Source organism: Lathamus discolor, chromosome 4, assembly GCF_037157495.1.
Source record: "Lathamus discolor isolate bLatDis1 chromosome 4, bLatDis1.hap1, whole genome shotgun sequence".
NCBI classification, from domain to species: Eukaryota; Metazoa; Chordata; class Aves; order Psittaciformes; family Psittacidae; genus Lathamus; species Lathamus discolor.
The window spans coordinates 6223558-6236435 of NC_088887.1; the positions used below are offsets into that span (position 1 = coordinate 6223558).

At 45.8% G+C, this 12878-nt stretch overlaps 1 protein-coding gene across 1 annotated transcript; it reads right to left on the reverse strand.

Annotated features, from left to right (window-relative positions):
* Positions 1 to 1312: 1312 nt before the first annotated feature.
* On the reverse strand, positions 1313 to 4052 carry LOC136012540 (cytochrome c oxidase copper chaperone). Its single transcript, XM_065675636.1, has 3 exons — positions 3818 to 4052; positions 1919 to 2025; positions 1313 to 1517 (listed from the first exon to the last, which is right to left on the reverse strand). The coding sequence occupies exons 1-2, from the start codon at positions 3934 to 3936 to the stop codon at positions 1941 to 1943; spliced, it is 204 nt and encodes a 67-aa protein (XP_065531708.1). The 5' UTR covers positions 3937 to 4052; the 3' UTR covers positions 1313 to 1517; positions 1919 to 1940.
* Between the last annotated feature and the right edge of the window lie 8826 nt (positions 4053 to 12878).

Below are 12878 nucleotides of genomic sequence, written 5' to 3' on the forward strand. Positions count from 1 at the left end.
AGAATCCCAGACTGGTTTGTGTTGGAAGGGACCTTAAAGCTCATGCAGTTGCAACCCCTGCCACAGGCAGGGACACCTTCCACTAGAGCAGACTGGCCTGTCCAGCCAGCTCCACATGCATCCCTTCTCATAGGCTGAAAACCAACATGGGCACAACTCTTACATCAAGACAGGAGAGCAGACAAGCAGCAGAAAACTGTCTTAAAAGCCCAGCTTGTCCCTGGCAGCCATTTTAAAGTGCATTTCCTCAGACTCCAGAACCTTCATGAAACATTGCTGGAAGCAGTCAAAACTCTCCTCACCCAACTTGACAGTCTCAGCAGAGACACCACCGAGCGCTACACTCTAACCATCCGCAACCTATTCATTGCTACTCATTGCTCAAAACGTGCAGAACCCTGCAGAGAAACAATGATGACTGCACCCATCCCTCCAACAGGATCAAAGCCAAGGGAAGAATCAAGACAAAGCACAGATTTTGTATCTCCAGTCTCTGAAAAGCAAACTCGGCAGGAGAAGGAAGCAATCAGTGATGCTGTCTTAAGCAAAGTCAACTCACCAAAGGAAAGCCACCACCACTAGGGTTGCACAGCAACTTAGTATGAAACCAAAGTCCCTGCACAAGTGTAACAAACTTAACAACTGCACTCTTTGGGCTCAATTGCAAAAAGGAATCAAAGGCCACAATCACCCTCCCACTGTCACGTCACACAGGTGAGGAAAAAAACATTTAGAAAATACAAGCCCATGCACACCTAGCACAAGACCTCAAACACAGCAAAAATTGGCATAAAAAAGCTTGCTTTTCAGGCAAATTTACTGTACATACATCTGTAGTCCTCTGCTCCCTTTCCCTGTATGAACCACTGGCACAAGAATTTGAGTTTGATAAAATTAGAAATAATGCAGCTTGAATCCTACGGTAAAGCTATTCAAAAGAAGTTCAAAGAATTCTAACCGGGGAAAGCAAATCCAGTTTTGAGTCTAAGGAAAGATCATTTCATAAGGCTGTGGTCATCTTTTGGTACAAATATAGTTACATCTACCATCACAAACCGCACCACAAGCTCCAGCACGACTTTGCTGAAAGCAGTAACAGATCAGTGTTATTAGCGTGATTTCTCAATTTGAATCAGTGAGAAAACCCACCAAAGGCGTATATGTTCAGCCACAACACCAGAGGAACCTGTGTTCTCATGTCAATGAGTAAGCAGGCTTTTCTCACTCCCTCCACTCCTACAGCACACTGTTTGCCATGAGGGGAGCAGTCTTATTTCTCTACTTAAAAAGAAACAGAAGCCAGGAACACTGGTCATTTTCAGACTTTTATTAAGAGGAAAAAATATATTTTCTATAGCAGTGATCAAGAGCTAACAGGGGAAAAGCCACGGATGTGATGCACAGTCTATCATTAACAACTCTTTATAAATACTTTCTTTATATTTGTTCGTTGAAGTAACTTGCAGAAATAATTTATTTTGCAGCTTTCCAGAACACAGTCACACCACAGACATCACCTAGAAGAGAGAGGAAAGACAGCTTCACAAAACATGGATTTCCACTGGATACTGAGGGACTGTTCAAAGATAAAAAAACCCCAAGCAAACTAAGCACCAACAAACCCACAAAACCCAAGCTCCCAGCCCTAGCACTGGAAATCCAAGGTGAAGTTTGGATCTACTGGAACAGATCAGAGGCAGAACCATACTCTGCTGCTGAAGAGCTACTCACAAAAGGCTGTATGCTGCCAGGTGGCTTCACACCCTCATGAGCACTCCAGTGTCAATAAGGAGTACTTTGCCTTCCCTCTCACAAGGAAGACACTTTTGCCATCATGAACAGTACTCTGGGCCTTCCAGTGGCACCAACTGAGACACCAGGGCACTTCAGAGGCAGGGGTCCTGAAGGCTGTACTCACCACATTCACAGTCCTGCTCATCTCATATCTTGAAGCCCAGGGCTCTCAAACACTCTTTGTGAGCTTCAATTAGGTGCCCACAATTTTCTTCACCCTTCTCAATGATGCTGCAAAACAAAGTGATTTCCAAGGTTCAACATCAAAATGTTTGCTTGCTATTTGTCAAAGCCACAGAACTGACAAGCTGCTGGAGACAATCAAAAATCCCTATTCAGCCTCAGAGATCTTTTTGCCTAACCTGTTCAGGGTAGTACTATACTTGCCAAAAACTTTATACCTCTCAGAAAGTTGCCACAGTCTGGAGCTGCATACCTAAAATCTGATGAAATGTGTAACAGACTTTCCTATTAGCTGGCCTGTGTCTATTCTGGGCAAGTCTAGACAGGGATTTGTTATACAACACAAAGCTGTCACATCACTTCAAGTATGCCAATCTCGCCAGCAACCCGGTTCAAATAATTTGGTACAGAAGCCACAAAATTTCTCCAGTAAGAGACCAATACAGAACAGACTGACCAGTAAATGATGTTTTAGTCCAGCTTCAGTTGGTATTTAGGGAACCTGAAGGAAAAAACCCCTGCCCAGCAACTGCTAAAAAAATTATTCACCACATATGGTAACTTTTGATGTTACTCATCCGTCCAAGTGTCTAACACATATCCAAATAATGGTAAGAACCTAGCACCACTTATGCATCATGTATACCACAAAAGTGGTTCAGACTCACTCTTTGATGGACCAAAGTGCTTCCTGTCCCCAGAGGCGGGGATTCCAACACTCTGCAAAGCACAGGTCATGGGCCTGATAGACCCTCAGATGCCATGTTATGTCATTCTTGCCACCAAAGGAAGAAAGTACCAAGTTGTGAATAATTAAAATATCCTATTTTCTAAATCATTTGATCATAGAATGGTTTGTGTTGAAACGGACCTTAAAGCTCAACCAGTTCCAACCCCCTGCCACGGGCAGGGACACCTTCCACTAGAGCAGGTTGCTCCAAGCCCCTGTGTCCAACCTGGCCTTGAGCACTGCCAGGGATGGGGCAGCCACAGCTTCTCTGGGCACCCTGTGCCAGTGCCTCAGCACCCTCACAGGGAAAAGGCTTTAAGCTTAATTACACTAAGTAGGGCCAGGTCTGCTGGCTGCCCAGTACTTGCACCCTACCACTCTTTTCACAGGGGCCCTGGACTCACCTTCACTCTACCACCTAACTAGACACACAGCCCTAAATTCAGCAAAATACAGTGTCCAGCATCATGTCACCTACCAAACAACCAATGTACTGCCTGTCAGGGTGAAAACAAAGAAATGACAAATGCAGCTATATACCTAATTGTCAAGTTTTCACCTCTATGAGACCTGTCATCCTGAGACCTAAACCCCAAAATAAGCCATTTAAGAAAATGGCACTTATAATTAATTAAACAATAAAAATGCTACTACCTGCTGGTACTTGTTGCTTTAGTCAGTTAACAGTAGGGAAGATTTGTAAGCAGCATTAAAAGCTAATCTCTGAAACCTGTTTTAAACCAGGGCTATGAGATATTAATCTCTTCATTTCTAATTGATCCCTTTAAAGCATGTTCTCCTCCTCCCTCTCCCATCCCTCTTGGCTGCTCCAGCACCCTCCGTCCGTGTTGGGGAGAGCTCCCAGCATCACCCCGGCAACGCTGTCAAGGGCAGGAACTCCGGGAAGGCAGCAGGGAGGGGAATGCACCGGCCCAAACCGCGCACGTAGGGCGGAAACGGACTGAGGACGGGTTAAAGTTAAAACGCCCGTTCCAAGCAGCTCGGTTATGGGCCGCGCCCCCGGAGGGGAGTAACCGCGCAGGAGCTGCCCGGCCGCCCCCCCGGGGGTCGGGGCCACCCAGCCCACAGCACCAGCACCAGGGGCCTCACCAGGCGTCCCGTGCTTTCTTGGTCTCGGGGCAGGCGCAGCAGGGCTTCAGCGGCTTCTTCTCCGCCCGCGGCTCCCCTGCGCCCTTGGCGTCGCAGCTGGCGGCGGCGACCGTCGACATGGCGGCCGGCTCCCGGCGCGCACAGCCTGCGGAGCACCAACGCGGAGAGAGCGGCCCGAGGCGCTCAGCTGGTTCCGGGTGCCCGGCCGCGTCCACCGCCCCTTCCCGGCCCGCCTGCGCCCCGCGGCACGCCGGGAGATGTAGTCCGGAAGCTGCCTGCCGCCTCGCCCTGCGCCTGCGGGCCCCTCAGGCAGCGGTGTTGGCCGTTACCCCAGCGAGGGCAGACCAAACGTGTCACCCAAACGGATCCCCGCTCCTGTAACGATAAATGAGGTGTCCAAAGAGGCGTTTCCCCAGGAACACTTAATGGCCAGAAAGAAAAGGGAAGGGAGGAGCGGGGAGCAGGGTAGAAAATGGCGTCAGCAGCGGAGAGGAGCCATCACCAGCGGCGGTGTTAGCAGGAGCATCAACAGAGAGGATTTCAGCTCTGCCAGAGCCAAGCTTCATGATCAGAACGTAGCAGCCAGCTTCCTAAAGCTCTTTTCCCCCTATTCAAGCAGTGGGGAAAATGGGCTCAGTTCTTCATCGCAGTTGTGCACTGGAGAGCTGTGGCAGTGAAGGACACGTGGCTAGGCAGGTATTGCCATGTATCACACAATCACAGAACAGGCTGGGTTGGAAGGGACCTTCAAAGATCATTTAGTCCAAGCCCCCTGCGAGGAGCAGGGACATGTTCAACTAGGTCAGGTTGACCAAGAACCACATCCAGGCCTCTGGGCAACCTGTGCTAGTGTTTCACCACCCTCATTGTAAAGAACTTTTTCCTCACATGATGAGGAAATAATGCTCGTAGCCATCTTTATTAGCAACGTGAAATATTGCTGTCTCATGGCTGGGAGCTGGCTGGTCCTTGCCATGGGCAATAGGGGAAATGATCCAGAGCTGCTTTCCCTTTGCAGTCTGCCCCAAACCAGGCACCAGCAGCCTTCCAGGTCTCTGCCACATAGAATCCCAGACTGGTTTGTGTTGGAAGGGATCTTAAAGCTCATCCAGGTCCAATCCCCTGCCATGGGCAGGGACATCTTCCACTAGAGCAGGTTGCTCCAAGCCCCTGTGTCCAACCTGGCCTTGAGCACTGCCACACTGCCAGGGATGGGGCAGCCACAGCTTCTCTGTGCACCCTGTGCCAGCGCCTCAGTTCCCTCACAGGGAAGATGCTTTTCCTAATATCTAACACTAAATCTACCCTTTGTCATCTTAAAGCCATTGCCCTTGTTCTGTCACTACAGGCCTTGTCCAGATTTCTTCAGTCCCTTTAGGCACTGGAAGCTGCTCTAAGGTCTCTCCGGAGCCTTCTCCAGGCTGAACAAGCCCAGCTCTCTCAGGCTGCTTCCATAGGAGAAACTTGGCTATTTTGCCACGATCTGTCAGCTCCCTACAGCAGCTGCGTGCTATATTTGTGTTGCAACCAGTCCTGATGATGACAGGGTTACACACACAGGTATAGGCTGGCAAGCATGTTGCGGAGCAAAGGGACATGCCACACAGGTAACATGGGAAGGGCTGCACAGCAATGGATGTGACACTGCTGAGAGCTGGGAAGGGAAAAGGACTATGCCTACTGGGATGCAGCTGCTGTGCCTTTTAATGGGGTGTACCAAGAGTCAAAGACTAACTGGCAGCTTGTATCATAAAATATGGGGATCCAAAATTATAGGAACACTGACAGGAACATTCGGAGGGACAGGAAGTATTAGATAATTAATTTTGGACTTTTAGGATGAGGTTTTTAAAGCTCATGGGCAGGTGATCCCATACTTGTCAGTCACAGAAGTGATGAAGAGTAAATAGCAGCAGCTCCTATAAAACAGGTTACATGCTCTCAGTCTCAGCAAAACTTAGGAACTCAAAATATCTGCTCGGGATCGGAACACTCCAGTCAAATAAAAGATTGAAAGGGGCTCTGCAAGGAAGGAAATCTCAAGCAGCTCCATTGTTTTCAAGAGTCCTAGGCAAGACAGAGAGAATGATTTGATTCTTTTCAGTATTTACCCTTCCAGTAAGCCATGCCAGAAGCAAGACCATTCTGTTGAGATTTTGGTTTTCTGTTTCTCTGGGTCACCAAGGTGAATGCCAACATCACTCACTTGTACTACCTGAATGAGTAAATGATAGGAGAGGATACTTTTTCAATCCCCTCATTCTCACATAGAATTCCAGAGACAAGAGGCAAAACCCAGCTCTTTTGCCAGAAATCCAAAGCTCCACATTCTTCTTGCACAGGTAGATGAGGCTCTCCTGTTTCCACCATCGAGGCACCTCTGTGGCAGCCTGACAATGAAACACAGGCTCCTGAGGAGATCGCCATCCTACTTCTGAAATGGTGTCATGTAACACTCACCTAATTAGCCACCCACGTAATTATCCACAAAGCTCAGATCAGTAGCCTGTCCCCAGCCATCTCCTTTAGCTGAGAGGGTTGTTCAGACTGACCTGTGCCCACACAGCCTCTTGGTTCAGCATGTGAGGCCATGATGAGCTGGAAGATGTACAGGTTGCATATGCTGACCACAATATGCTTTTCCAACATCCATGCAAATATGCCTCAAGATGGAGCTTATGAAAAGCACGCATCAGCTGTCCAAAACAGTGCCTTGGTATAAGGGGTTTTTAAACATAATAAGCATGTTTTTCTTTCAAATCAACTAGCTTTGTCTTTTCTTCCTAAAGCTTTATTTGCTGGCCACTATCCAACAGCTTAGAGCTAGTGACAGCAACACAAACTCTGAGGGAAAGTCTGTAGTGAAAAAAAATCCTCAAAGGGGGTTTCCCAAGTCTGCAACTGAACTGTATCTTTTATTTAACATCTTTGATTTAAAGAGAGAGTTTGAATGACATTTATTTGGCCTGTAGAAACCAGGAGACCAAACAAAACACATTTTATTCTTGCGCCTAAGGACTGATTGTTAACTTGGTGCTTCTTGTTTTCTGTTTGTTCTCTGCCTGCAGACAGTGGCAGAAGAACTATATTAAAGAGCATGTGTCAGGATGAACAGATTTATCTACCAATCAAAGAGGAATAGCTAAGGACAGGCTACTGTGCTGGAAAAATGGTCTAGTACCCAGGAAAGGAGATTCAGTGAAAATCTTGGTCTGTGAAAGAGATAATGAAAAACAGACCCTCAATCTACCGTGTCACTTGTCAGCCTGGTGCCACATGTGAGAGTACACGACTACAGATAGTACTGGCCATTTACAGCTCTGGGGTTCAAGGAGTCCCGCTTACACCGCCCAGTGCCGTGGGTTTCATGGGGTTCTGTGCAGGCCTTTATCAGAATTCAAGAACATCCAACAGTGACTCATGATGTATAAACATCACAGTAGCATTGCAGTCATTGTGTTGCCTTCAGTTACACCACTAAAAGAATGGGTGTCCAAAAAAATAAGTATTTGTCTGTTAGACTCAAATGGACATGCTTTTCAAGAAACCTCAAAACTATACTTACATTCACTGTTAGGCAGGGTAAGCCCCGATCACTGACAGTTAACAGTAGCAGTCTGGGTTTTTCCAGATTTCTTACACTTCTGATACACATGAAAGAAGGTAAAAGAAGCTGTGGAAAATCTGTGTGGTGAAACAGAACTATTTGGTATCTTTTTCATGCCGTGCCTATTCTGGGAACCACTAACCGTTATCAACTGGAAAAAAACCTGTTTAATATTGGTCTGGAGAGATAGTTTTGTCTTTGTCTTAGTATAAATAGAAAGCCAACACTCCAGCAGCCCAGACAACCATATGTTGTGATTGTCAAAGAAGTTGCCTGTGTTACAGGACTTCAAACCTCTGAGCAAGATGACCTGTCAGGGCCCTGCTGCCTATTATATTAACTGCCCAAGTACTGCATAGAGTTTCTGCTTTTGAACAGCTGCAAAATATACCAAATACTGTCAGCTCAGCAGTATGACCTGAGAGAGAATCAGTGCTGGGACAGAAGGGCCTTTGCTCTGGTCTAGTACAATAGAAGAGACTTTAAAGTGATTAATTACATCCCCTCTAAGCTTCAAACTCCATCTTTAGGTAAAGGCAAGTGATTCACTGGGATAAAATCACCTCAAGAAGTGATACAGCAGTCCCTTCCCAGGCTGAGAAGCAAATTCCCATGTTTCAGGACTACTGCATGCAGAGATGGTGTACCACAGGACTGAACCATCCCCTCCTGGTAGACAGCCCACAAAAGGCTGTATGGAAAGAGTCTCCTTCCATACTGGCAAGCAAGCCTTTAAAGAAACAAGTGCAGAATGAAAATTGCTATTAAGGCATTTCTGTCTCTTTGAATGCCCTACAAACTAGTACTGCAAACAGACCGTCTCTTGCCAGAAATTTGGTCCCATCTTCACAGCATCAGAGGCTGGAGGTGGAAGGTAGTTTGCAAGATTGCAGTAATTTTCCACTTTAGAACCCAAACTTCATCTAACATTGCAGAATTTGGCCCACAGCATCTCAAAATTTCTGGGATCTCATGCTGGGATCAGGACTCTGTGGCCTAGCCTTCCACAGTGAAGACTCTCTTACAACAACAGGCAGAGCAGAAACTCTTGGCCCAGTCAAAATTTGCAGCAAAACTAATTTAAAAATTGCATTGCTTGCTTTTGCTCAGAAATCATGGTTTTTACAGTAGAGTCAAGACACTCTTTTCTGCACATCCCCGGTCTGTGCTAAGACTATGACCACTAACACTTTCACGTTATGCCTTTTCCTTTCACTGCCTGCTGAAAGCATATCCAAACATATTAGTAAAGGTAATGGATTTGCCATGCATGCAACACTGCAAAGTCAGCATGCAAGCTCCCTGGGAACATGCCAAAAGAAGGAATTTTGAACTTTGCCACAAAGTAACCTGCCTGTTCCACATGCATTGGAGGCAAAACCAGCTGAGCCTTTGGATATGTGTCAGCTTTTCCACAATGCAGATAGGCAGCAGCTGATGCTGGATGCACGTTTCAAGCCTGGCCGGGCTTACTTCAGTGCTTGCTCAGCTGCTCCCTTCTGTGGGGGAAACACCCATGAAAATCCAAGCATTCTGGAGTAGATCCCATTGCGCAGACTGGTGGGAAGGAAGGACCAGGTGTTTGTACTCAAATGGCTGCATGTGCTACCAACACAACAAAAGAGCATGGCTGAAGAAGACAAGTGTGTCTGACAGTCTCTATGCTTAGTAACTCAGGCATCAGAAAATCCTAACTTGCATTTGGAAAATAACATCACTAATTCTCCAAAAGCCATGAACCTGTAATAGTCTGTCCCTCCACTGCACTCAGACTCTGTTTTCAGTTACAAATCAGAAAAAAAGTAGCCCTGGGTTTAGAAGTGTTCAGGCATGAAGAACATACACACTAGTCACACGGGGGGAAGTTTTGCTATCCTCAGTTATCTTTTTTTAGCTGCAGAGTTAACCAAGACAGCTGCCTGTATAGTTCTTTCCAAACAGGAACCCTCTTTCATTCTCACTTCTCACGACTTGAAGGAGTAAGACTTTCAAACTTCTGCATAACCCTGTATGAATTGTCAGAAGTGATCAGAATGTGAGCCCAAGCAACCAGACAGCTGTACCACTGTTAATATGCAGCACCAAATGCATGCATGGATGATCTCCAATTAGTCACCACGCAAAATCGAATGCCACCTAAGGTCTGTGTGTATGCATTAGAGGAAATGTCATTCAGAACCCAAGTCTACTTGTCTGTGTATTGAAGAAAAATGCCTCACTGTACTTCCATAAAATGCTTCAGAATACAATCTTCTAACCCTGATCAGTCCTGCTGCAAACCAGGCAGTGTTTGTGCGGCTCCAACGAATGGTGTTAAGCTGTCAATCAACTGAGAAGCAGCAATTTCACTTCTTTTCCACTCCACACATTCCAGTTGTCATTTTTTTCCCCTAAATGTTGCTGCTGTTAACCATTTTATTCTGCTTGGTGGCATGCCATTTTGATGTCTGTGTCTGTAGCAAATCTGGCTTGTTTGAGTCTCTTCAAGTCTCTCTTGACTGTGTTTTATGAAATGTGAAACTCCACTGCAGAAAATAGTTTAACATTCACAACAAACTGTGGGAGCTAACTGCCAGCCTGGAAGGAATCATTAGTATTTACAAATACATGAGTCATTCCATTTTTGAGATGCTACTGATTGCAGCTGCATAATTCTACGTGCTCACATCCCAGCATCTCGCTCCTTTTAAATACTGCATCAAGACATATGCTGTACAGTGCTGCAAGCTGCTTGTAACCAGGCTGCAACATCACGTATCTCCATTGAGATATCCGTTCAGACTCCCTGCAGCTGTTACTCACAAAGCTACAAAATAATGTAGAAAATTCACTCTTAAGCTGTTTGTTTTACATCAGTGGTCAAGCCGGGTCTCAACTTTGAACACCAAGTTCATTTACACTAGATTTCTTCTGCTTTTCTTCTCATTGACCTAGGAGAAGGATTTCTAAGTAAATCTAATAATCATTACTGTCGCTTTATCAAGGACATATTTAGAATCCTTATTCCCACCTAAAATAAACCAAATGCTAAAGAGTCAGATATAAAACATCAGAGGATCTCCATATGCAAGTGTAGGAATTCCGAAGACAGCCTATTTACAATGACATCTTCCTGAATACATTACGTAGCTGGAGTACAACTATTTTTCAAGACATGACATAGGAATACAAGTCACCTACACAGCAGAAGAGTTCAACTAAACCTTCACCTCAAGCCCATATCCTGACTGTTTTGCCCTAGTTTTCAATATGCTCTACAGTATGCTGTGCTGTGCAGGTTAGTTCTCACTCTGTAACAAACACTAAATTTTACTCAACACATCCTGTCTGGACAGGCTCATCACTAACTTCAACTACTCTAGTCCCTTATTTAAAACCCAGAATGGATTCTTTCAGGACTGATTCCCCTAGGCGTCCTTCCAAAGACTTACTTAGGATCAAAGAGGGGGTGTTTCCAGATCAACATGCTAGATGCCAAGTTCCTATCGTGCTCTAACGGTTGATTTGTCAAGACATCAGTGATGTGCCCTAGATCCTGTACTGTGTTCTGTTCACTCTCCACCATCTGAGACTGGGAAGTGGTATAGAAGGGCAATGTGGGTGGGGGCAATGACAGAGGGGAAAGCCAGGGGAACTCTCAAGACTGAAGACAGCACTGGCTGTTCTCTTACACAAGGGAAGTGATAGTGATGCATCCCTGCCAATCCTTGAAAGGGTTCTGTTCAGGCCGCATCTTCCCATGGCCTGAATGCCCTGTCACTGCTGTTTCACCCTTTTATTTCTGGTAGGCCTCCCCTGAGTCCCTGGATGTGTGCTGGCCCTCAGCAGACCTCTGTCTAGTGGGCTGCGATTAAGGATAAGTAAATACAATGGTTTTGAAAGGTTTAATAGGCAGGATTCAGATCACGTTGCACTAATTGTTTAAGATGAATTAAGAATGTAGTGTAATATAAAATGAGTCTCTGTAACAATTCTGTCCAGCTCTTTAATTTCCAGGAAGAGAGTGGCTAAAACGGTCACAGAAAATCAAGATCCCTGGTACTCCCTTTAGTTGAGGCAAGTATAAGCATTCCCTCCCTGGAAAAGTTTTCCAAACAGCTGGAAGTCAGACTTGACAGACAATAGGAGAAAGAGGAAGGTGAAGAGAAGTGCTGCAGAGTCAGCAGCAAGGTACTCCATTTCATAGTTTTTGACACACCAGATAAATACATACTACATGTCTCCCTGTCTACTGAACTGTTAAGCTGTGCTGCACTACTGCAGGCTTTAGTAGAAACCATCCATCAAGCAGCCAGTAAAAACCTAGCTACTGAACTCCTGAGCTTCTGAGTAGAGAGATATTCTTGGCTCAAGGAGACAAACTTCTCTCTACAGTCCTTGACACTCTTAATCATGCTGGCCCCCTGCCTAGTCTGGGGGAAGGCAGGATGGATTGGTAAGGCTACGATGGCCATTGCTGGTGAGAAGACCTTCCCTGCACCCCTGCAGGCTGAGCATTCACCACCAGCCCAGTGTGAGGGAGATCACTACTTTAGTAGGGCCTCTCCTCAGGCTAGGCTGAGAAACACAGGGCAGCTCACATCTTCCCATCCAGACTATTAACAGGCCTCAAATGGTTTTTAGGATTGCCCTTTCTTTAAAGAAAGAACTGTCCTCTCACAGCTTAGTTGTTTCTATAAGCTCCATGCTGGCACCAGAGCTAGGAGTCAGTGGTTGCTGGAAGCCCCTCCACTCACTGAAACATCTACCCATCCCTCCTCAAGCTTCTTCAGTTACAGCTGCCTCTTGCTTTCCTTCCTTCCCTCCCTGCTCTTGGACTCCCTTTTCCCAATCAGTAGGCTTTCCCTCTTCTCCCCACTGAACAAGCCGCTACCAGCAAATACAGTTGTTAATTTATTTACTTTTAAAATTGACAAACAGATAAGGCTGGACCCAAACTCATGAAAAGCAGACATGGAATCCAGTCACAACCCAGGTATAAACACATTCCTCATCCAGATCTCCAGGAGCAAGTAGTTGGACTGCTTTGAAGATACAAGTTTATCCCAAGTTCTCCACCAGAAATATGGGATAGAATCTTATCTGCTAAGTGAATGTAATATTGCCCTTCCATCAATTGTTCCTCATGTTGTTCTCTTACTTCTTATGCTCTGACTAGGATTTAACACTCCCCTGCTGATTCAGCCACTGACTGATCAGCAAGAAACAGAGGGAAGGTAAAGTTAATTTTGTAAAGTTAATTTTCAGTTACATTTGAATGTAAAGTTAATTAACACACTGGAACTTGCAAGCTGCAAGCTAACATGTTGGCACTGCCATTTGTTCCTCTAAGTATTGCACGGGAGGAATGCAAACACTAGGAATTCACTAGTTCCCTAAGGAATTCAATCCAAGATACTTTTCCTACCAAGGCGAGTAGGAAACAATATTCTTGACTGCAGCCCAGCAAATGTC

Bases quoted from the DNA above. Each gene is read 5' to 3' on its own strand.
- LOC136012540 (XM_065675636.1), bottom strand. From the start codon at position 3,936: ATGTCGACGGTCGCCGCCGCCAGCTGCGACGCCAAGGGCGCAGGGGAG. The intron at 2,026-3,817 runs GTGAGGCCCCTG...TTTGTTTTGCAG, and splicing joins AAGAAAGCACGGGACGCCTG to CATCATTGAGAAGGGTGAAG.